This window comes from Oncorhynchus keta, chromosome 33 (assembly GCF_023373465.1).
Source record: "Oncorhynchus keta strain PuntledgeMale-10-30-2019 chromosome 33, Oket_V2, whole genome shotgun sequence".
Taxonomy (NCBI): domain Eukaryota; kingdom Metazoa; phylum Chordata; class Actinopteri; order Salmoniformes; family Salmonidae; genus Oncorhynchus; species Oncorhynchus keta.
Window position 1 is genome coordinate 1,786,445 of NC_068453.1, and position 25,777 is coordinate 1,812,221.

The window sequence follows — 25,777 nt, forward strand, 5'->3', positions numbered from 1 at the left end:
ACATAGGCATACAACCATAAGAGAGATTGGAAAACCACTTTGCCCTGGTTGTAATTGTATTAGAACTAGGCAACTAGTTAATTAGCTAACTAAGCTTGATGAGTTATGATGGGAAATTTGTAAGTCGCTCTGGATAAGAGCGTCTGCTAAATGACTTAAATGTAATGTAATGTCTTTAGAATTGTTTTGTTGCATATAGTATCCAGCAGATGGCAACACGTGCATGGTTCACTGATGAGTTATGTCATTTCCTACTGTAAGCGTTGTAGTTCCGACAAGCTGTCAATCAAACTTTGTGTCAGTCGATTGTTGTCTGGTACTTTGTCTTGGAAAGCAACTTAATCAGAACCACACATTTACACTTTCGATGGAAACTTTGCGGGCTTGGACATCAAACCCGGAAGAGAACTAACGTTAATAAGCGAGACGAGCTGCGTTTACACACAGGTTTGTAGCTAACGCTTAGGCTACCTAGCTAAGTTAGCTAACAGTTGTTTGAGCCAGCCAGCAGTAGGCATTTTCCATTGCCGAAATAAGAAAAATGGCCCAATTTCACAACCTTTTTGAGAAAGTGTGGAGCTGAAATCGTAGCTAAAACTAATCATTGACTCTTGGGCAGCTAACGTTAGCTAGCTAGATGTTGATATATCTCATCATTCCTTCCTGTCTGTCACACGTAGGAATCACCAGTGTCAATCTCACCCGCGTGATTGCATTTTTGGGAGTTGTCCCCGGATAGATTAGTCCATTAACGTTTTATGTTATGCTTATTGTATTGGTATTGAGTCAGCAATGGTTGTGACTGCCTAGTATAAAATAAAATTTGCACGGCCTAGAAATCTCGACCCTCTTCTCGATCCTTTGTATACAGTAAGGGCTACAATAAATGCGTATCTGGTGAAATCACCAATTGGCATCAAGAAGTTGTAGCTAATTGTGAAAGTTGTAAAGAAAAAATATTGTAAACGTGCATAACAGCCACATCCAGTGGTTAAGATTAAAAGCCAGAGCACAGCTTTTTCAGAAAAATAATTGATTCTCTATCCATATCGAAGTGCGACCATGGAAGCAGAAGCACACAGTTGTCACCGACTGCCTGGGAAAACATCAAGAAAGAGGAGGAGGGATGAAATCAATGGAGATATGGCGGGAGAGCAGGCCGTCAAAGTCCGACGATCCACAGTGGTGAGTGACGCCCGTTTACATCACGACCTATTTAAGCAATAAGGCACCTCGGGGGTTGTGGTGTATATATATCGCGGCAATGGGCTGTTCTTATGCACGACACAACGTGGAGTGCCCGGATACACCCCTTAGCCGTGGTATGTTGGCCATATACCACAAACCCCCGAGGTGCCTTATTGCTATTATATACTGGTTACCAACGTAATTAGAGCAGTACAAAGAAATGTTTCCTCACACCCGTGGTATACGGTCTCATATACCAATCAGCATTCAGGGCTCGAACACCCAGTTTATAATTAATTTTATACAACGGGGTGGGTACAATGCTGATTGGTTAAAACCGCATTCCAGCCGGTGTATATTCCGCAAGTTACCACCTTTTAAATCTATTACCTTAAAATACCTATTTTTTTCTGTTCCATCTGACTGCGCAATCCACTGTCTCGTCAGCCCAGCCAAGCAATTTATAAACTTGATCTCCTCTATAAAAAATGATCTAAATGTTAGCTCACATTTCTTTTAGACTAACATTTAGTTTTCAACAGTGGAGATTTGTATAAACCTTGTCTGTCTGTCTTTCCCAACATTTTGCAACATTGTTTCAATATTCAAATTTCGATCTCCAGCTGTCCCATAGTAATGAACTTGTTGGGAGTCGAGATGACAGACAGGAAGGCAGGTAGAGTTTCTTAGCCAGTCAAATTCATGAATCAGCTGACATAATTTTTATGGATATATACAAATAAATGTAAATTGAAAAGGTAAAACTAAATTAAATGCAGCTAGATTGCACTCTTTCCTGCTTCAGTTTGAAGTGATTGTATTGGCTGTGCTGTTGGCTAACTCCTCTGAACAACAGTGTCCTCACGAGTGAGCAAATTTTCTATGCCAGGCGAAATCACGCCTCATTTCTTCATTATTTTGGATGTATCCCACTAAATGTCACTAAAAACAGCTTATGTGAATGTGGCTACTTTGCCATTCTTGCTGCACTTTTTGCCGTGACCGTAAGTTAGCCGTAGTTGGCTAGATAGCAAGCAAGGGATAAGAATGTTGCCAGCCAATATGGTAATGGGACATTTTGGAATGAACGACTGGGTCGTGTCCAGAGATGCAGAACAAAAAGACTGAATGACTGGGTTGCGTCTCTTGCAAATAGAATGATAGAATGAACGACCAGCCGGCTTGGGTAGCAACCCTAGATTTGTGTCGGGACTATATCTTGTGGAAGGATGAAACAGTATGAATTAGAGGTTGACTGATTAATTAGGGCCGATTTTCAAGTGTTCATAACAATCGGTTATCTGTACTTTTGGACGCCGATTACATTGCAATCCACTAAGAGACTGCGTTGCGTGGCAGGTTGACCACCTGTTACGTGAGTGCAGCAAGGAGCCAAGGTAAGTTGCTAGCTAGCATTAAACTTATCTTGTAAAAAAACGAAACATGGTTGATGATATTACTAGTTTAACTAGCTTGTCCTGCGTTGCATATAATCAATGAGGTGCCTGTTAATTTATCATCGAATAACAGCCTACTTCGCCAAACGGGTGATTTATCTCATTTGCATTCTTGTCAGGGTATATGTAGCAGTTTGGGCCACCTGGCTCGTTGCGAACTGTGTGAAGACCATTTCTTCCTAACAAAGACTGTAATTCATTTTCCGTATTCCGTATTTCCGAACGGTTCCGTATTTCACTGAAAGAATAAACATTTTGTTTTCGAAATGATCGTTTCCGGATTTGACCATATTAATGACCTACTGACCTCTGTGTTTTATTATATTATAATTAAGTCTATGATTTGATAGAGCAGTCTTGAGTGGTGGTCGGCACCAGCAGGCTCATAATTATTCATTCAAACAGCACTTTCCTGTGTTTGCCAGCAGCTCTTTGCAATGCTTGAATCACAGCGCTGTTTATGACTTCAAGCCTTTCGACTCCCGAGATTAGGCTGGCAATACTAAAGTGCCTATAAGAACATCCAATAGTCAAAGGTATATGAAATACAAATGGAATAGAGCGAAACAGTCCTATAATTCCTATAATAACTACAACGTAAAACTTCATGTTTCAATATTTATTTGAGACTAAATTTATTTTATTTTATTTGTATATTAAGTTAAAATAAGTGTTCATTCATGATTGTTGTAATTGTCATTATTACAAACAAAAACAAAAAAACGGCCAATTAATCGGTATCAGCTTTTTTTTGGTCCTCCAATAATCGGTATCGCCGTTGAAAAATCATAATCGGTGTGTGTGTGTGTGTGTGTGTGTGTGTGTGTGTGTGTGTGTGTGTGTGTGTGTGTGTGTGTGTATTTATATATATATTACACACACACCTGAAAGGCCCCAGAGTCTGCAACACCACCAAGCAAGCGGTATCAAGAACCAGGAGCTCTCCAAATAGGACAGGGTTGTGGAGATGTACAGATCAGGGTTGGGTTATAAAGAAATATCAGAAACTTTGAACATCCCACGGAGCACCATTTAAATCCAGTATTAAACAATGGAAAGAATATGGCACGACAACGATGCAACGCGGAGTGCCTGGATACAGCCTTTAGCCGTGGTCTATTGGAAATAAACCACAAACCCCTGAGGTGCCTTAATGCTATTATAAACTGGCTTCGAACGTAATTAGAGCAGGAAAAATAAATGTTTTGTCATACCTGTGCTATACGGTTTCATAAACCACAGCTGCCAGCCAATCAGCATTCAGGGCTCGAACCACCCAGTTTATAATCACTTTTATACAACTGGTTATCAACATTTTCAAGTAATGATTAATCAAAATAAAGTTGTCAATGTGTTAATACAATTTCATCCTTCCACGAGATATTGTCCCGGCACACATCTAAGTTTGCTATCCAAGCCGTTCTATCCGTTGGGTTGCCAGAGACATGACCCTGTCGTTAACTATTTTTGTTCTGTGTTTATGGACGTGACCCAATCGTTCATTCTGATCCCTTGCTTGCTAGCTAGCCAACAGCTGCGGCTAACTTACAGTCACGTCAAACAGTCCAGACAGAAAAACAGCAAAGTAGGTGCATTTGCGTTTCTTTAAGCTGTTTTCTAGTGAGATTTATTTTGATACGTCCACAACAATGAGCTAATGATGCAAGATTTCGCCTGGCAGAGAAAATGTGCTCTCAGGACACCGTTGGTCAGAGGAGCTAGCCAACAACACAGCTTGCACAATCACTTCAAACTGAAGCTGGAAAGACAGCAAACTAGCTGAATTTAATTTCATTTTACCTGTTTTCTGTTGACATTTATTTATATACAGTACCAGTCAAAAGTTTGGACACACCTACTGATTAAAGGGTTTTTCTTTATTATTATTATTTTTATTTTTTTTCTACATTGTAGAATAATAGTGAAGACATCAACACTATGAAATAATAGATATGGAATCATGTAGTAAGCAAAACAGTGTTAACCAAATCAAAAGATGTTTTAGATTCTTCAAAGTAGCCACCCTTTAGCTTGATGACAGCTTTGCACACTCTTAGCATTCTCTCAACCAGCTTCACCTTGAATGCTTTTCCAACAGTCTTGAAGGAGTTCCCACATATGCTGAGCACTTGTTGGCCTGCTTTTCTTTCACTCTGCGGTCCAACTCATTCCAAACCATCTCAATTGGGTTGAGGTCAGGTGATTGTGGAGGCCAGGTCATCTGATGCAGCACTCCATCACTCTTCTCCTTGGTCAAATAGCCCTTACACAGCCTGGAGGTGTGTTTTGGGGCATTGTCCTGTTGAAAAACAAATGATAGTCACACACAGCGCAAACGAGATGGGATGGCGTATCGCTGCAGAATGCTGTGGCAGCCATGCTGGTTGTGTGCCTTGAGTTGTAAATAAATCTCTGACAGTGTCACCAGCAAAGCACCCCCACACCATCAAACCTCTTCCTTCATGCTTCACGTTGGGAACCACACATGCAGAGATCATAATTTCACTAACTCTGCGTCTCCAAGACGACGGTTGGAACCAGAAAGCTCAAATTTGGACTCAGACCAAAGGACCGATTTCCACCTGTCTAATGTCCATTGCTTGTGTTTCTTGACCCAAGCAAGTCTCTTTTTATTATTTGTCCTTCAGTAGCCTCATGAAGCTGGTTGAGAGAATTCCAAGAGTGTGCCAAGCTGTCATCAAGGCAAGAAGAATTTGAAGAATCTCAAATATTTGTTCTACATGATCCCATATGTGTTATTTCATAGCTTGATGTCTTCACTATTATTCTACAATGTAGACAATTGTTTAAAATATAAAATAAAAAACTTAATAAATAAAAAAAATAAAAAAATGGAATGAGTAGGTGTGGTACTGTTTTGGTTGGTACTGTATATATCCATAAATATTGATGCCAGCTGATTCATGATTTTGACTGGCTGAGAAAAGGTGTCTGTCTCGTCCTAACTACTGACACGTTCATTACTATGGGACCGCTGGAGATCGAATTTCAAAATTGAAATAATGTTGCAGGTGTCAGAGAGACAGACAACCAAGGTTTATACAAATCTCCACTGTTAAATCAAATGCCAGTCTCAATGAAATGGGAGATAATGTCTTGATGCTTTTTATAGTGGATCAAGTTTATGAATTGCCTGGCTGGGCTGATGAGAAAGTGGATTGCGCAGTCAGATGGAACAGAACATTTTAACGTCGTAGATTTAGCCAGTGGTAACTTGTGGAATAGACACCGTCCGGAATTCAGTTTTAACCAATCAGCATCCAGGATTAGACCCACCCGTTGTATAAACTGTAGGTAACGACCTCTGCACCTAATAATTATAATAAAAAACAAATCACAATAAACTAAAACTGGAGGCAACAGTCATAAAGTAGAATTTGCTTAACAGAAAAGGCATATTTTTGGACATTCCCCGTTCAAGTGAATGACATCATGCATAACATAAGAGTGCTTATGGTTAATGTGAATGGGACTTAAGGAAGTGATTGGGTGAAGACTGTCACCCAAGCACATTGTCATACTGTCTGTGTTTGTGTGTGTGTTTTATAGGGTCTGACAGATCCAGCCCCATTTGCTGACCAGCTAGAACCAGTTACCGCTCCGTACGTGCGTGTCAGTATGGAGGAGGCATGCCAGGGCACCCCACGTAAGTTTCTCACTCATTCTTCCATTTTTCTAGCTCACCACAGCTAAACTAGGTTCATAAAGCACCTGAGTGGTGTCGTAATACCCATAAAACCTAGCGGTCAAACGGGAAAATGGTTCCACCGTTTTCCCCATTGGAAATTTTAGAAACACTTCAACTAAGTATTGTGTTTCATATAGGTTTACCCTGGCGTGACATATTCAACACTATGTAAATCTCTCTTGGACAAAGTTACTTTTTATCCATATATTTGACGATATTGCCACTCCTATTTGCCATAGCAAATTGGAGTGGCAATACTAGAAAATGTGTGACCTCAGGCCTGGAGGGAAGCAAGTCATTCCGCTTCCTAAGAATAGTAAAGCCCCCTTAACTGGCTCAAATAGTCAACCAATCAGCCTGTTACCAACCCTCAATAAACTTTTGGGGAAAAATGGTGTTTGACCAGATACAATGCTATTTTACAGTAAACAAAGCACGCTTATAGGGAAGGACATTTAACAAGCACAGCACTTACACAAATTACTGATAGGCTGAGAGAAATTGATGCTAGAAAGATTTGTCGCTGTTACACATTAGTGCGGCTTTTGACATTATCTATCATAGTCTGCTGCTGGAATAACGTATGTGTTATGGCTTTACCCCCGCTGCTATATTATTATAAAGAGTTACCTGTCTATCAGATCAGAGGGTGTTCTTTAATGGAAGCCTCCAACATAATCCAGGTAGAATCAGGAATTCCCCAGGGCAGCTGTCTAGGCCTCTTGCTTTGACATGCCACTGGCTTTGAGGAAAGCCCGTTTGTCTATGTATGCGGATGACTCAACATTATACATGTCAGCTAGTACAGTGACTGAAATGACTGCAACAGTTGCAGTTTCAGAATGGGTGGCAAGGAATAAGTTACTCCTAAATATTTAAAAAAGTATTGTTTTTTTCACTAAACCCTAAACTTCAACTAAATCTTGTAATGAATAATGTGGAAATTGAGCAAGTTGAGGTGACTAACCATGGATTGTAAAAACTGTCTGTCTATAAAGCGCTACTCTGCATTCTTAACAGGCATGTCAACAAGGCAGTTCCTACAGGCCCTAGTTTTGTTGCACCTGGACTACTGTTCAGTCGTGTGGTCAGGTGCCACAAAGAGGGACTGCAATTGCAATTATAAGAAACATTGCCTTTTTTTGCGACTTTTTCTAATCATAGTCGCACACCTCATGTAGCCTAGCCTATATGCCTACATATTTTGTATCTAAAGTGGCCAAACAACTTCTTAAAATTAGCACATTAATCCACTTTACAAGGGGTGTAGAAGCTAACTGGCATATATAAGTAGTGCGTAAGTTTCAAGTTTGGGGAAGATAATTTTCTTCATAAAAATGCACCTTTATAATAAAAGCATTACATGCATAATTGCATTTGCGGACACTTTTGAGAATGGTGTTTTCCCGCTAAATAGCCTAATAGTTTATCAACATTCTGATCTGTTGCGTCAGACACATTGCATAAAAAAAATTTTTTGATGCTAGTGGTTGTAATTAATTTGGGATCTATCGCATCCCACAACTGTCCCAGACTATGTTTGGAATATTTTATTTATTGCACAGAATATGATAGGTTGACATTTGTCCTATGGGGGATAGTAGATTGACACAGGCTAGTGCTTTTGCTGTTCGTTAGACCTGCTCATCTAGTTGGCTGGCGAAGTAAATTTGGACAGTTCTTCCAATATCTTCAATATGCACCTCGGAATTGGATCAGGACGTCCACAGTTGCGCCCCCAATGTGTCTGTCTTCACTTGTAGCCTGTGAGAAAGACCCGATCACGTGACGGAGAGGCGCTTCGGATTGTGCAGCACACTCTGGGAGAAGGGCACAACGCAGCATTCTGGGCCGCAAAAGGCATGTTTTTTTTGGGGGGGGGGGTGCATTATGGCCACCAGGGGATGTCGCTGTAAAATATGAGGCATTATCAAGTGCTTGGCAAATTGTCAGTGAGAGACTATTGGAGTATGTACAGCCTGCGCAAAAAGACAAAGCAGAGCTCATGCCTTTTCAAGCAAAAACATTATTAGTCTCATGTAGCCTTACAATGTATTCAAAATCAAAACGTATAGCCCAAAATGTGTAGAACTATTAAAGTTACATTAATAACTCTAAATTAATTAAGCATATAGGAGTACCTGTTTCTTTCTTAAACCCTCAACACAGAATATTCCCTCAACGTTTTGGAGAAATATCTATTTTATTCAGCTTTGTTCAATTTTATTTTACATACTATGAAATAATGCCATGGAATAATAAGCAAACCTTATCTGCTAAATGAACTAGTGTAGCCCACAGCCATATGGCATAGTCAGATCAGGACCCAACAAAGGGACAACTCTGAGTATGTTGTTCTGAAATAGACTACATTTTCTTATTATTATGCTTCTTTAGACCTGTCTAAAATAATGGATTTATTGTGAAGGTGTAGACTATATTACATGGATTCATGAGACTTTTCTAAATGGCTTGAAGGCTGTGTGTGGAAGCCAGGCATTGCTAAATGTGTTCATATTAATTAACGGTCAATTATCGTGAGACCGACAGTTATTTGCTTGACAATCACCGGCTGACGAAATTTCGTGACCCCCACAGCCCTGGCTCGGACACAAATGCATACCCCACACGACGTGCCACCAGAGGTCTCTTCACAGTACCCAAGTCCAGAACAGACTATGGGAGGCACACAGTACTACATAGAGCCATGACTACATGACTACAACTCTATTCCACATTAAGTAACTCATGCAAGCAGTAACATTTTATTTCAAAATACACCTTATGGGACAGTGAAGCAACGCAAACAGGCGTAGACACATGCATACACATACGATAACTTACGCACGATACACACACGTAATCATGGATTTTTGTTGTTGTGGATATGTGGTATTAGAGTAGTGGCCTGAGGGCACACACTTAATGTGTTGTGAAATGTATTGTAATGTTTTATACAACTGCCTTCATTTAGCTGGACCCCAGGAAGAGTAGCAGCTAATGGGGATCCATAATAAATACAAATTTACTCAGATTTGAAAATGTTAATTAGCATCAAAGTAGACATCATGCAAGACTACAAATCCCTGCAAACTCGTGCAGGTCATCTCTAGCTATCACATATGCTAACAGGTATTGTTTCAATAAAAAATGTACACAGACAGTTCACAGAATTGTCCATTTAAAGAAATGTATCCAATTTATTCTTTACAAAATGTAGGTCTCGTTAGATCCAGAGATTCTTACCTGTGCCCTGATTCGTCAGTCTAGTCCAGATCATCTTGACATTTGTAGTTATTTATGATAGCCACATTAGCAGCTAATTATAATTTCATTTTTGGAGGGTAAATACAGGCGAATATATTGATAAAAGTCACCTTGTTCTAGGAAGATTTACACGGTTATCAAAACGTCACTCCAGGGTAAGCCTACATGAAACACAGTACTTATTTTAAGTGTTTCTAAAATTTCCTATGGGAAAAATGAATAGTGGAGAAATGATTGGAACCATTTCCTTGTTTGACCGCTAGGTTTTATGGGTATTATGACTCATACTCATATTTAGAGAAATATCAGAGCTCCCCCTGGCACCAGCTAAAGTTTTTGCACTTCTGTGTTGTGTTCATTTGAGTACACTGTAGCAGAATGTTTCAAAACCCTCCACAATGAAAAGTTCTGTCATGGAAGTACGTCCTATGGAGGTTTTGGACCGTCCTATAGAAGGACCGTTTACTACTGTCTTGTGCCTAGTGAACACGACCGTGGTGTTAACATTCCATCTCTCTCTGTTTTTTTTCTCCCTTTTTTCACTCTCACACCCTCACACTCCCCATTTCGCTCTTTCAGAAGAGCGTCCAGTGCGGGTATATGCAGATGGAATCTTTGACATGTTCCATTCCGGCCACGCCCGAGCACTGATGCAAGCCAAGGGGCTCTTCCCAAACACCCATCTAATTGTCGGAGGTCAGGGTTGATAAGTACTGTATGTTTTCTCTCTTGACCTCTTCATGACCAGAAGGGGCAAAGGCATCTATGAATGTCACTTTTGCCAAGTTATCCTCACTCCTATACATTCTGGTCAGTCACACTAAATTGATGAATGCCGTAGTTAAACTACGGTACCCAGAGTTTTTACTGGTCAGGTTACATGGCCCTATTAATCCATGAGCCAGGGGGGTCAGTCAGGCTCTCTTGGGTCAATGATGTCTCATCGTGATTTTATTTGAAGGTCTATGTCCCTAGTTGGAAAATTTGTGATGACAGTGCAGCATTTGTTAACTTATTTCATTCATCCCTCCATCCCATTAATTTTTCCCATAGGGATTTTACCCTTTGACATACAATGTCAGTATACAAGTTATTGCTCACTTATACTCTTATCATATATAATTATTGGAAAGCTTCGATTCACAGCAATCCATCAGACTAATTCTTGGAATGTTCATTTCAATAGAATTTTGACCGTTGTCCTCTAGGGGACATATCAGAATTACATGTATAAATGGCTTTATAAAGAAACACCCTGATAGCTTAAAATGTATGTTTGACAAGTGCTTCTAAAAGGTAATGAAATTCTACTTCAAATGATTTAAAATATAACCAACTTTGAAAGCAAAGCTACATCTATTGTTTAAAAATACCATATCACCCATATTGTGCCATTGGTATTAGAATGGTGGCAGCTTAGCCATAGAAATACATGTATTGGGACAGCTATGTTTTTGAATTGTAACTTTGGTAATAGAGGCACCAAATTGCACACACAAAGCTAGAACAGGGTTTAAAACATGTTTGTAGATGTGGCATCACAGAATTCACACATTAACCTCACATAAGCCACTATGGCCACCAAGGAACTCAATGGAGTCTTATTGGACAATTTTGCATGACTGTATGAAATGTAATTGTAGTATGCCCAACATTTTTCATAGTGATGTAAAATACACAGACACATGTGCCAGATATACACTGAGTGTACAAAACTTTACTAAACATCCATGACATACAAAGAATTCGGGAAGTATTCAGACCTATTGACTTTTTGGTGGAGTGCTTCAGAGATGGTTGTCCTTCTGGAAACTACTCCCATCTCCACAGAGGAACTATTTTATATTTTAGTTTCTTCAAAGTAGCCACCCTTTGCCTTGATGACAGCTTTGCACACGCTTGGCATTCTCTCAACCAGCTTCATGAGGAATGCTTTTCTAATGGTGTTGAAGGGGTTTCCACATATGCTGAGCAATTGTTGGCTGCTTTTCCTTCACTCTGCAGTCCAACTCATCCCAAACCATCTCAATTGGGTTGAGGTTGGGTTATTGTGGAGGCTAGGTCATCTGATGCAGCACTCCATCACTCTTCTCCTTGGTCAAATAGCCCTTAGACAGCCTGGAGGTCATTGCTCGTGTTTCTTGGCCCAAGCAGGTCTCTTCTTATTATTGGTGTCCTTTCGTAGTGGTTTCTTTGCAGCAATTCAACCATGAAGGCCTGATTCACGCAGTCTCCTCTCAACAGTTGATGTTGAGATGTGTCTGTTACGTGAACTCTGAAGCATTTATTTGGGCTGCAATTTCTGAGGCTGGTAACTAATGAACTTATCCTCTGCAGCAGAGGTAACTCTGGGTCTTCCTTTCCTGTGGCGGTCCTCATGAGAGCCAGTTTCATCATAGCGCTTGATGGTTTTTGCGACTGCACTTGAAGAAACATTCAAAGTTATTTAAATTTTGGCTTGCTTAAAGTAATGATGGACTTCTTGCCATAGTATGGACTTGGTCTTTTATCAAATAGGGCTATCTTCTGTATACCTACCTTATCACAACTGATTGGCTAAAATGCATTTAGAAGGAAAGAAATTCCACAAGTGAACTTTTAACCTCTTACAGCTACCCCCTACTTTGTGCAATTTCCGCCTGAAGACCTTCCCAAATCTAACAGCCTGTAGCTCAGGCACAGAACCAAGGGTATGCATATTATTGGTACCATTTGACAGAAAACACTCTGAAGTTTGTGTAAATGTGAATTGAATGTAGGAGAATATAACACAATAGATCTGGTTTAGATAAAACAATGTATCATCTTTAAAATGAACAAGATAAAACAAACATTCAGATGGGATGATGGACAATTTCAGTGAAAAAATATAAGAGGGCAACAGTACTTGTACGGTATTTCCCTTCCAAACTCAATAGGTATGGGTTTTGTTCTATTTAGCGTGATCTTTTATCATTTTTCTTCACCAACGGTCGTAATGTAATGTCCATCCTTTTCTCAATGTCTCTCCCTCCTTCCCCCCCCCCGCGTTAACCAGGTCAACTCCCATTGGCCACAGCTTAGCAAGCGACCTTATTCATCAAAACTTAAAAGTAAACCAACCTATTCACTTGTACATTATCAATTAATTATAACAAATAAACTCAATACTTGGTTCTACCAAGGGTATTACACATGTATTTATTTTAGACGGGTCTAAAGAAACATGATATGAAGAATATGTAGTCTATTTTGTCGTGCAGAACAGAATGGCATACTCTGAGTTGTCCTTATGTTAGGTGCTGAAATGGATATGCAATATAGCTGTGGGCTACACTAGTTAATTTAGCAGACAAGATTGCTTAGAATTCTGTGGCATTATTTTTTTATGATTTTATGGTCAGAAGAATACAATTGACCTTAGATTAATAAAATAGGATATTTTCTCAAAAAGGTTCCATGATGGGACTCTAATGATGATTTAGAAAAAAGTTGTAAGCTGCACATACTTCATCAATCTCTCATTCACAATTTGACAAGAACTTGATAATATTCTCACCAGACCTTGAATTTCCCAGCAGCATCTCCCATGTGTCAGTTGTGCCCTTGGGCTGAATATAATCTTTTTAATTCCCTTCTCCCGGCTGCCGTGGTATAAAGCACCTCTCACTCACATGGCTCTTTCAGATCTTTCGGGTCCTTCTAACAGGCATTTCAGCTAAGAATTAGGCTACAAGTGAATGAAGACAGACACCCTTAACGAATTCCGAGGTGCATATTGAAGATATTAAAACTGTCCACTATTAACCTACTTTTCATCTGCCAACAGGATTAGGACTAACGAACAGGAAAAGCACTAGCCTGTCAGTCAATCTAACATCCCCACAGTACAAAAGTTGACCTATTCTATTGGTCAACTTGTCCTTCTGTGCAATAAATATATATATTCCAAACATAGTCTGGGATAGTTGTGGGATGCGATTGATCCCAAATTAATACAACCACTCACATAAAAAAAATGTTTTAAAAGCAATGAGGCTGATAGCCTAATCATTTAGCTTTAACATAAGTGCAGCAAAGCACACACTGCGTTAGGCTATACGCGCAAATATTCCAAAATGCAATCAATTAGCAGGAAACCGCTGTTCTCTAAAGTGATTGCAAATGTGATTATGCGTCTAATGCTTTATTATAAAGGTGAATTTTTATGGTGAAAATCTTCCCCAAACTTGAAACTTACACACAGCCTATGTATGCCAGTTAGTCGCTACACTGGTTATAAAGTGGATTAATGTGCTTAATTTTAAGTAATTTTGTTATTTAGTTGTGATACAAACCTTATCAAAACATATGGACTAGGATACATGAGGTTTTGCGACTATGATTTGAAAAGGTCTAAAGGAAAAAGGTGTGCTCCGTTTCGTGCCTTAATGCACAAGTTGGGCACCATTCACAAGTGATAATACATCCTTCAGAAGGGATAGGCTAATATGGTGACCCATCAGACTATTCTTAATTAGATCTTGTGTTTACATATACTAATTCATATGTGTGAAATTAGTTTAGATTTAGAATGGGACCACTATCATGCACCTGTATCAACAGGGGCAGGGGAGGAAAATACCTGTCATCTATGCACTTAAATAGTGAATAGAGGATGCTTTTCCCATGGTTGACTTTCATACCAGCCAGGTGGGCTATGTTCCTGTCATTGTTCTTAATATTAGGAAGTTAATAAATAAGTTAATAGATAAGTTGATAAATAACGTTTTGTAGGCCTGGCCTGTAGAAAGCTGATGGGATCCTCTTTTTATTAGAGTCCATCAAAACTCTATTCTCACGCATAGCCTATAGAAATGTTGCGCAACATGAGCTCATGGGCACTCATGAGTGCTGAGTACCAGGCGGCTAGCACGTTTGGTAGACTACTAATGACCATCAGCAGCATCAGAGCTTGGAGAAGCCTAGTTACTGTGACTAAACGGTCACGTGGAATTTGACTGCCTTCATGACTCGTGACCTCCGGTGTGGCGGTAATACAGTCACCGCAGCAGCCCTACCTTCAACAAAATCACAATGGCCCAAAATTGGATCTGGCTCATGGATTATATAATCCTTCTCTTACTGACCGATCAGATCTAGTGACCATAGTCCCTGTGACCTCCCTTTCCTCAGTATGCAGTGACGACCTGACGCACAACTTAAAGGGCTTCACCGTAATGAACGAGGACGAACGCTACGACACCGTCAGTCATTGTCGCTATGTTGATGAGATCGTACGGAACGCACCATGGACGCTCACGCCGGAGTTCCTGGCTGACCACAGGGTGAGTGAGAAATGTCGGAGGACAGGACTTGCTTGCACTCAGTCTGCACCGAAGAATATAAGTTTTCACAAGATTTTTGCACTCTGTATTAGGGATGGCTAAAACTACTAGAGCTATTGGGTATGAAGGCTTTTGATACAGCCCTACTCGAAAACAGCTGATTCAGCTAAACAAGGAGGTCCTATAATCCTGTGTCTTCGAGAAGGACTTTAGTGAAAGCCTGCACACCAGTACAGTGCCTTCAGGAAGAATTTGCAAAAATGTCCCAAAATCCTGTTTTCACTTTGTCATCATGGAGTATTGTTGAAATAGATGAGATAATTGAATTAATTTTTTTTATCCATTTTGAATTGTATTCGTTCATACCCCTCAACTTATTTTTTTAAAATCTCACCCATTTCATACAATGCCCCATAATGATAAAGTTAAAACACCATTTTTGTTGACATTTTTGCTAATAAAATCTCTTTTACATAAGTATCCACTCCCTTAAGTCAATACCTTCGGCAGCGATTACAGCTGTAAGTCTCTAAGTGCTTTACACATCTGGATTGTACAGTGTTTGTACGTTATTCTTTTAAAATTCTTCAAGCTCTGTCAAGTTGGTTGCTAGACAGCCATTTAAGTCTTGCCATATATGTTCAAGTCAATTTTAAGTCCAAATTGTAACTAGGCCACTCAGGAACATTCAATGCCATATTGTTAAGCAACTCCAGTGTATATTTCTGTTTTTGGTTATTGTCCTGCTGAAAGTACAATTTATCTCCCAGTGGCTGTTGGAAGTGAACCAGGTTTTCCTCTAGCCTGTCCCTAGCTCTATTCCGTTTCTTTTTAGCATAAAAAAAACTCTCTTGTCCTTGCCATACTTGAAAATATGAAGAGTGGTACTCAGTGATTTGCCCTAAACATAATGTTTTCTATTCAGGACATAAAGTTAATGTTTTAGTGCCTTATTGCAAACAAGATTTTATTCTGTACAGGCGTCCTTCTTTTTTCACTCTTGTCATTTAGGTTAGTATTGTGGAGTAATAACTACAGTACCATGTTGATCCATCCTCAGGAGAAAACTATCACAGCCATTACACTCTGTTTTAAAGTCACCATTGGCCTCATGGTGAAATCCCTGTAACTAACTTATGTGACTTGTTAAGCTTATGTAGGCTTATTGACTCAAGACATTTCAGCTTTTCATTTTAAATTCATTTGTAAGAAGTATATTTTAAATTCAGGCTTTAACACAACAACATGTGAAAAAAGTCCAAGGGTGTGAATACTTTCTGAATGCACGGTAGCTCTCCAGGAAGTGTGTTGGCCATCTGTCACTGTCATCAGTTCTGCTAACATTTTGTTTGTCTTACATTTGACAGATTGACTTTGTCGCCCATGACGATTACCCATATTCTTCTGCAGGAAGTGACGATGTTTACAAGCACATCAAGGCGGCAGGTGGGTATAGTCGCAACATTTAGTAAACGCTGCACCGGCAAGACTTGGGCCCAGTCCAGAAACAGCCCCTAGGAACTTGCAGTTGAAAGCATCAGATAGGTGTAAGCAATATGGTGAATGTTCTACTAAGCCTATCAGAAGGCTAAGTGGAGCAACTGACATATTTCTTATACCTATCAATTCCTTGTATGTTGAGAGAAAGTGCCACGGGTGTGCAGGGGCTAGGTTAGGGGCTGCTTCTGGGCAGCGGCCGACATTGATGCCGGTGTGGCTTTGCTGCATTGGGTTTAGCTGACTTCTCCCTTCACCTTCAGGCATGTTCGCACCCACACAGCGGACAGAAGGCATCTCTACTTCTGACATCATCACCCGTATTGTCCGCGACTACGACGTGTACGCACGCAGAAACCTGCAGAGAGGCTACACTGCCAAAGAGCTCAATGTCAGTTTCATCAATGTGAGTTATTCACCTTTTCTAGCAATGTAGTCAACTTCAAGGATGTATACATTTTAGACCATAGAAATGGATATCCCAATGGTTTGTTCATGTGTCAATGTCTTTCCAACTTTTCTTTTGAAAGAAAAAAATGTCCCACTGAAGCTTGCATTCTAAAACAAGTGTAGAAAAACACAGACTTTGACTTTAGTTCTATTTATTTTTAAATTGCAGTACATGAAACTGCAAGTTTACTTCAACTGTACTTATAATGGAACTTGCTGTTAGAAAGGTGAGCCAGAAACCAGAGGGTTGCCAGTTCCAAATCCCTGGTCTGGCGGGAAGTGAGCGGAGGGTTGCTGAAATCAAATATTAGATGCCATTGCCTGGCGTTGTGCCCTTGAGCAAGGCACTTAACTCTCCACAACAACTGTTCCACGGCTGACATAGTATAGCAGCCCCCAGCTCCAACCTTGTTTGTGACTTTTGGAGGGGTTGGGATAAAGCAGAAGTCAAATCCGTTGGACCTTGTGTACAGTTGGATAAATAAAGTGATCGTAATCACCATGACCCCTTCTTCCTTGTCAGTCAAAGTCTAAGTTTGATATTTCAGGCCAAAAATAACATTGTTTCACTAAACAGTACATTTTGTGGCCAGAAATGTACAGTTGAAGTCAGAAGTTTACATACACCTTAGCCAAATACATTTAAACTCAGTTTTTCACAATTCCTGACATTTAATCCTAGTAAAAATGCCTTGTCTTAGGTCAGTTAGGATCACCACTTTTATTTTAAGAATGTGAAATGTCAGAATAAAAGTAGAGAATGATATTTCAGCTTTTATTTCTTTGATCACATTCCCAGGGGGTCGGAAGTTTACGTACACTCAATTAGTATTTGGTAGCATTGCCTTTAAATTGCTTAACTTGGGTCAAACGTTTTGGGTAGCCTTCCACAAGCTTCCCACAATAAATTAGGTGAATTTTGGCCCATTCCTCCTGACAGAGCTGGTGTAACTGAGTCAGGTTTGTAGGCCTCCTTGCTCGCACACGCTTTTTCAGTTCTGCCCACAAATTGTATATGGGATTGAGGTCAGGGCTTTGCGATGGCCACTCCAATACCTTGACTTTGTTGTCCTTAAGCCATTTTGCCACAACTTTGGAAGTATGCTTGGGGCCATTGTCCATTTGGAAGACCAATTTGCGACCAAGCTTTAACTTCCTGACTGATGTTGCTTCAATATGTCCACATAGTTTTCCTGCCTCATATGAAGCCATCTATTTTGTGAACATGATGCTGCCACACCCGTGCTTCACGGTTGGGATGGTGTTCTTTGGCTTGCAAGCCTCCCCCTTTTTCCTCCAAACATAACGATGGTCATAATGGCCAAGCAGTTCTATTTTTGTTTCATCAGACCAGAGGACATTTCTCCAAAAAGTAAGATCTTTGTCCCCATGTGCAGTTGCAAACCGTAGTCTAGCTTTTTTATGGTGGTTTTGTAGCAGTGGCTTCTTCCTTGCTGAGCAGCCTTTCAGGTTATGTTGATATAGGACTTGTTTTACTGTGGATATAGATACTTTTGTACCTGTTTCCTCCAGCATCTTCACAAGGTCCTTTGCTGTTGTTCTGGGATTGATTTTCACTTTTGGCACTAAAGTACGTTCATCTCTAGGAGACAGACCGCACGCGTCTCCTTCCTGAGCGGTATGACGGCTGCTTGATCCCATGGTGTTTATAATAGCGTACTATTGTTTGTACAGATGAACATGGTACCTTCAGGGATTTGGAAATTGCTCCCAAGGATGAACTGGACTTGTGGAGGTCTACAATTTTTTTTCTTAGGTCTTGGCTGATTTCTTTTGATTTTCCCATGATGTCAAGCAAAAAGGTACTGAGTTTGAAGGTAGGCCTTGAAATACATCCACAGGTACACCTCCAATTGACTCAAATTATGTCAATTAGCCTATCAGAAGTTTCTAAAGCCATGACATAATTTTCTGGAATTTTCCAAGCTGTTTAAAGGCTCAGTCAACTTAGTGTATATAAACTTCTGACCCACTGGAATTGTGATACAGTGAATTATAAGTGATATAATCTGTCTGTAAACAATTGTTGGAAAAATTACCGGTCATGGTCAAAGTAGATGTTCGAACAGACTTGCCAAAACTATAGTTTGTTAACAAGAAATTTGTGAGGTGGTTGAAAAACGAGTTTTAATGACTCCAACCTAAGTGTATGTGAACTTCTGACTTCAACTGTATCTACAGGACTATAGCAATACATGTTTTTCTACAGGAAAGCCTCATTTTACCTCTGGCATTCCTTTTGAATAAAGTTAGACTATGGCCTTGTTCGTATACTCTAAAAATGCATCCGCCTTTCATTCCTTTCTTTGTGATTTGCCATTGATCTGTAGTGTACCTCACTCACCTTATATCATTTGTTACTTCAAAGAAAGGGAGGAATGAAGGAAGGAGGCATTTATTAAGTATTCAAACAGGGCCTCAGAATAAGCACGATCAGTTTAGCCTTTTAGATCATAATGAATAAGATCACATGGACAGGTGGGGACCTGATCCTAGATCAGCTTTGTGGTTACGGACCTTGGTGTGCGTCTCAACATTGCCCCCTATCCGTCCAGGAGAAGAAGTACCACCTGCAGGAGCGTGTGGACAAAGTGAAGAAGAGGGTGAAGGATGTGGAGGAGCGATCCAAAGAGTTTGTACAGAAGGTAGAGACAAAGAGCATCGACCTGATCCAGAAGTGGGAAGAGAAGTCCCGAGAGTTCATCGCCAACTTCCTTCAAATGTTTGGCCCAGAGGGAGCACTGGTGAGTGTCACTACATGCGTCCTAAATGGCACCCTATTCCCTATGTAGTACACTACTTTTGACCAGGACCCGTAAGGCTCCAAAGTAGCGCACAGTGTAGGGAATATGGTGACACTTGGAACAGAGCCTTTTGAGAATGTCAGGGTGTGGGTCATGATCCAGGAGTTTTTCTTGACCGTGTTACTAGGGCCCCACGTGTTTCCTGGTCAGCAAAATGTCCTGCCTCCCTATTGAGGAGCAGCTAGGGGTCCCATTCTACCCAGGAAAGTAGGTTAGGCTACTTGCTTTTTGTCCAACACCAATCCGATCTAGCCACTGTTCTGCATCAAGCTAGCTCAGTGAAGCTCCTCTGTCAGTTGCTATGGGTTGTTGTTTCAAATTTTCGATCCTTTTTGACACTATCCTTTCTCCCGAAGTGTGCATGGGTTCATTTTTCTTCATGTTATCATGACATAGCCCTTTTTGGGTGTAGATCGTGCCCCCCCCCCACACTCTCTCTCCTAAACCCAGGTATTGTTATCCACCTGGTCATGCAGAAAGAGAGGGTGAGAGCACAGAAAGAGAACAATGGACTTCACTTGGCCAAACTCCTAAATCCTCAAAATGGGAGAATTGAACATTCTTTCTACATTTGAGAATGTGGGAATGATCTGTGCACACTTATGTTGAGTGTGTTTCATTTGGGGTTCTCATGAAGGACAGGGAACACACAAATGTCTCTTAGTGTACATTTCTTAGTGTACTATCTCTTAGTGTACATTTCCCAGCTGTCAGGTTTACATCTAAATGTTGTGAAATGTATGTGATTAAAGATGTGAAGTGATGTTGACCTTCTAAATGAGAGCATGTATTTTCATATCAAGATTAACTAGTCAGTGGCCACACCCCCGTGAGCCCAGACATTACATTAGGCGTCATGGAACCACCCTTTTCAACTGAAACGTATAAAAACCACTCCTGATTAAATTCACACCAGACCACGCAAACCAGTAAGCTTAGGTTGCAAATGGTTGAATCTATGAGACCCAAAACATGCCGGGTGACGCTGGTGTGTGAAGTGATTTAAACTACAACTCTACCAAAGGACAAGACTATACCACGTGGATCATTGGCTACATGGCTAGAAATGGTTAAACTCTGAGACTATCGATCCCTACAGAATAAGAGCAAATCTTAGACGTAAGATTTAGAAATTACAGCTAGAAATTACGTAAACCTAGGATGAGAATACAGACAACCGCCAATGTATCTATTCTATTAGAACATTTCTGAATGGTACTCTGAAGTATCCATTCCAACCACCTACAACCAGGAAAGACTAACTTCAATGAAAGTGAAATGAAATGAAACCAGAGACTCTGATGAACCCTACAGGACGATCGAGGATTTCAACAGAGAAGACAACAACGACGTACGGGCGTAAATATATATACATTGCAATTATTCTCGAATGAGTGGCCGTTCATGTGCAAAGGATTAGCACTTCAATTAATATAATTATAGACTGTGTAATGAATCCGTTTCTTTCCAGCTCTTTCTCAGTCTACCAAGCTGTCATATTGGCTTAGCCCACTAGAGACTTTTCCATCATTGTTAGTAACCAATATCTACTGTTTGTTATTTATTTCTGTGATTATTTTGTTAGTAAATAAATAATTAAGTCGATTTCTTTATAGCTGATTTATAATTTATGCTAGGGTTCGTGCAGATAACCAATCATTTTACTATGTTCAGATGAGACTGATAGAAGGTAAAGAATAATTAATGATTGACTGCTATTGATATAAAACATCTTTAGATCTTTAAGAGTGGATTTGGGAAATAGCTGCTCTATATAAACGAATACTTCCGTGGTGCCCCGGATTCCTAATGAGTTAGTTATTGTCTGATTAATTTAATCAAATAATTAAACGTTAGGTAATCTATTTGAAAATAGCATGTCATCTAATTTAACCATACTAGAGACACAACAATGTATTTGAAAAGAAATGACTGGTAGAATAAGAAATATGATGGAAACACCCTTGTGTAGCCCATATTGGGATGCAGGATCTGTCTTTCAATATCTTTCTCTTTCATTTATTCTCTTCTCCCTCTATAGAAGCACATGCTAAAGGAGGGGAAGGGGCGGATGCTGCAAGCCATAAGCCCCAGGCAGAGCCCCAACAGCAGCCCGACCAGAGAGCGCTCACCCTCTCCGCCGCCCTCCTTCCGTCTGCCCTTCTTCACCAAGACCTCCCCTCCCTCTTCGCCCCACCACCTCAGTGGAGCAGACCGCATAAGCGAGGATGACGATTAGGAGCCTCCCTCCATTCCTTTCTCTCCCTGTGGCTGAGATGGTGCAGGTCAGGGTTAGGGTAAATACCATTTCAGTCAATTGATTAAATTGAAATGGAATTGACCCCAGCCCAAGTGCTCACAAGGAATTGATAATTCACATGTTCTTGAATTAGGATGCCATGTTGCGTTTTTTTCCTATCCCGCTCACATTACTGGTTATCTTTACCAGGCCTCTAGTGTCAGTTAGGCCTTTGTCATGTTTAAAGGAAACCACGACACAATAGCACAGGAAGTTTAATCATAACTTTCTGTAAAACGGCTGTTCTTTGGGGTCACAGTGTTGTTATACACAAAATGTTGTTGTTTTTTCATGTTTCATTTATGATGTATAAAATGAATTAATGAGCATGGGAAGGTGTCAGCTAATACGGGCGTGGGTGATGGGACACTCATTCGCTCACAAATGACTTGCATGTTCTTCCGACACACACTGAATTGTATTTGCCATGCTAAATCCACGGTAGCGCCAGAGAAAATTGAACAAGTGATAACCGGTACTTTCTGTAAATAATATCTTTCTACTTTCCCATAGATTTCATTCTGAATTTTCTTTATGGGTGTCACATGAAGTAATCGCTTAAGTCGTCTGGATTTTTAAACTTCTCTGGTGAAAGCATAGTTCACATGGATATAGCACGACATGGGTAAGAAGCTGTTGAATCTAGTAGGGGTTAACCATCGTACCGGAGTGTACGGAGCCCCTTCCCTGTTTCCCAGTCTAAAACTAGCCGGCACCTCATACCAGCTGTCTGCCTTTTTATCCCATAACAAAAGCTGGTTTCAAACATGGGGAGGGAGGGGACATGGGGAGAGTTTCCTCCAATATGAAGCAGTAGAATGCCATCCCTCCTCCCTCTCGTGATCACGCTACAGGAGCAACACAGCAGCCTGTTGTTATCAATGAAAGACATAGTGAGCCTCCCTCCTCTCGTAGATGCATTCTCTTCAACTCCACAGAAAAAGACCACTTTGGTAGAAAGAAAGCCTTGTGCAGAATTCCGAATACCCCCATAGCCACCTACCACCCCTTATAGGGCCTAGGCACTCCTGTAGATCTGAAAGGATGGGATAGCTTTTGCGTTCTGGCTGGGTGGCATTTGCACTGTGTTGGATACACCTATTCAGTCCTTTTAGGCCTAGGACACACGGAGGTTGTACAATGCATTGGACTCGACAGTTGTGATGCAATGGATATTGTTTTTAAACGGAAACGTTTAAAATATTGTTATTTGGTGTCTCCAGAGTGGTCGGGTAAATATTTGTGTGCAGACAAATGCATAACGAATACCTGTTGTATCATATGCGTTGTACAACCTAATGTGAACTAGGCCAGTAGACCTACAGGTGGCCTAAGGCTGTTCCACTTGCTCAGGAGTGAAGTTTCACTAGGGACAGATCTAGGATCAGCTTCCTCCCCCAATACCCCCCATTAGTGGAGAAAATGCTAAACTGACCCAAGATCAGGGGACACTTGACCATACTCCATTCTGCTTAATAACCTCCCGACTCTGTAACTGTAATTAGGTTGATCGAGGACTTTTGACTACATTGGTCACCTGATTAGTCACCAAGTTGAGTTGTTTTATCCTTGTATTTTGTCATTTGCTTTTATTTAATATGTACGAAGTGTGTTGGTTTGTGTTAAAGGAGATCTACTGTATGTACTTTAATCTTGTATATATGTCATTTTTGTACACCTCCTGGAAAAACCTTCTGCTGATTTTTCTTTTTTTGTTGTTGTAGAAAATAGTAATTCCACTAATCAGTAATTCCAAATACATTGTGCATCTCCACAACTTTATGCCAATAGATTCCAAATAATTGTTTTGGGGGGGTGATTTATTAGATTTTTTTCCAGAGTGCTGATGCTATGTGTAATCAGACCTGCATTGTGGCATTCCTCCCAGACATGTTTTTTATTCAATAGAATTCATGTTTAAGCTTAGCCAGAGTCTGTGGTTATTCAAATCGTTTAGGCACTTATACAATAGTATGTGAAATATTATTCTGCGTTTACACGGGCAGCTCAGCCTGATTCTGATATGTTTACCAATCAGATCATCTCTGAAAAAGATCTGATGTGGAAGAAAGATCAGAATTGGTCTGCCTGTGTTGTGTTCAATTGAAATACTGTAGAATTCCATTCATTCCTATGGAGGACTGCTCCTACTGGGGAGTGGCAATATTGCCGGGCGGTGGCTTCAAGGCCTCTCAATGGCCAATATATGGCATCCGCAATCCAGGCTTTGTACAGTGCATTTGGAAAGTATTCAGACCACTTGACTATTTCTACATTTTGTTACGTTACAGCCTTATTCTAAAATGGATCAAATAGTTTTTTCCCCTCATCAATCTACACACAATACCCCATAATTAAATTTTTGCATGTTTATAAAAAATAAATAAAACTGAATTATCACATTTACATAAGTATTCAGACCCTTTACTCAGTGCTTTGTTGAAGCACATTTGGCAGCGATTACAGCCTTGAGTCTTCTTGAGTATGACGCACAAGCTTGGCCCACCTGTATTTCTTTCTCTGCAAATCCTCTTAAGCTCTGTCAGGTTGGATGGGGAGCGTTGCTGCATAGCTATTTTCCGGTCTCTCCAGAGATGTTTGATGGGGTTCAAGTCTGGGCTCTGGCTGGGCCTTTCCTGCGTTGTCTTAGCTGTGTGCTTAGGGTCGTTGTCCTGTTGTGAGGGTGAACCTTCGCCGCAGTCTGAGGTCCTGAGCACTCTGGAGCAGGTTTTCTTCAAGGATCTCTCTGTACTTTGCTCTGTTCATCTTTCCCTCGATCCTGACTTAGTCCCTCCCACTGAAAAACATCCCCACAGCATGATGCTGCCACCACCATGCTTCACCGTAGGGAAGGTGTCAGGTTTCCTCCAGACATGACGCTTGGTATTCAGACCAAAGATTTCAATCTTGGTTTCATCAGACCACAGAGAGTCCTTTAGGCTGTCGTGCCTTTTACTGAGGAGTGGCTTCCGTCTGGCTGCAGATATGGTTGTCCTTCTGGAAGGTTCTCCCATCTTCACAGAGGAACTCTGGAGCTCTGTCAGAGTGACCACCTGGTTGTTGTTCACCTCCCAGACCAAGGCCCTTCTCCCCCGATTGCTCAGTTTGGCCGGGCGTCCAGCTCTAGGAACAGTCTTGGTGGTTTCAAACGTCTTCCATTTAAGAATGATGGAGGGGACTTTTAATGCTACAGACATTTTTTTGGTACCCTTCCCCAGATCTGTGCCTCGACACAATCCTGTCTCGGAGCTCTACAGACAATTATTTTGACCTCATGCCTTGGTTTTTCCTCTGACAACTGTGGGACCTTTTATATAGACAGGTGTGTGCCTTTCCAAATCATGTCCAATCAATTGATAATTATTTGCAAATTGAGTAAAAACAATTTTTTCAATTTTAGAATAAGGCTGTAACGTAACAAAGTGGAAAAAGTCAAGGGGTCTGAATACTTTCTGAATGCGTTGTGTGTGTAAAAGCAGCTGGTTACTGCTTACATTTGTGTTTTTGCTGGTCACAAATGTATGCATTCCAGTGGCAGGCTTATGAGGGCCAACACAATATCCTCCTGTTTTTAAATGTCCTCATTATTTCTCTTTTTTTTTTTCTTTTTTTTTTTACCTTTATTTAACCAGGCAAGTCAGTTAAGAACACATTCTTATTTTCAATGACGGCCTGGGAACAGTCGGCAAAGGAAATGTCTGTCTTGTCATGAACTGTCAACCTGTTGACTACTATCAGTTATAACAAGGACTAAAATAAATATGTACAAAGAAAAATAC

The 25,777-nt window shown here is 40.5% G+C and overlaps 2 protein-coding genes across 3 annotated transcripts in view; one reads left to right on the forward strand and one right to left on the reverse strand.

Moving 5' to 3' along the window:
• Window positions 1-69: 69 nt before the first annotated feature.
• LOC118370490 (choline-phosphate cytidylyltransferase A-like) lies at window positions 70-25,776 on the forward strand. 2 transcript variants are annotated; one of them, XM_035755528.2, is made up of 9 exons: window positions 70-447; window positions 1,056-1,185; window positions 6,216-6,312; window positions 10,201-10,317; window positions 14,776-14,927; window positions 16,295-16,373; window positions 16,688-16,830; window positions 19,451-19,639; window positions 21,741-25,776. In XM_035755528.2, the coding sequence occupies exons 2-9, from the start codon at window positions 1,063-1,065 to the stop codon at window positions 21,936-21,938; spliced, it is 1,098 nt and encodes a 365-aa protein (XP_035611421.1). In that variant the 5' UTR covers window positions 70-447; window positions 1,056-1,062; the 3' UTR covers window positions 21,939-25,776. The 2 variants fall into 2 exon arrangements, with proteins under 2 accessions (XP_035611421.1, XP_035611422.1); XM_035755529.2 differs by lacking the exon at window positions 10,201-10,317.
• The window catches only part of LOC118370493 (matrix metalloproteinase-23-like), a 43,571-nt gene continuing 22,362 nt past the window's right edge, over window positions 4,569-25,777 (reverse strand). The window contains exon 10 of the transcript XR_008088905.1: window positions 4,569-4,944. The gene's annotated coding sequence lies outside the window, so the exon portion shown is untranslated. The remainder of the gene's footprint in view (window positions 4,945-25,777) is intronic.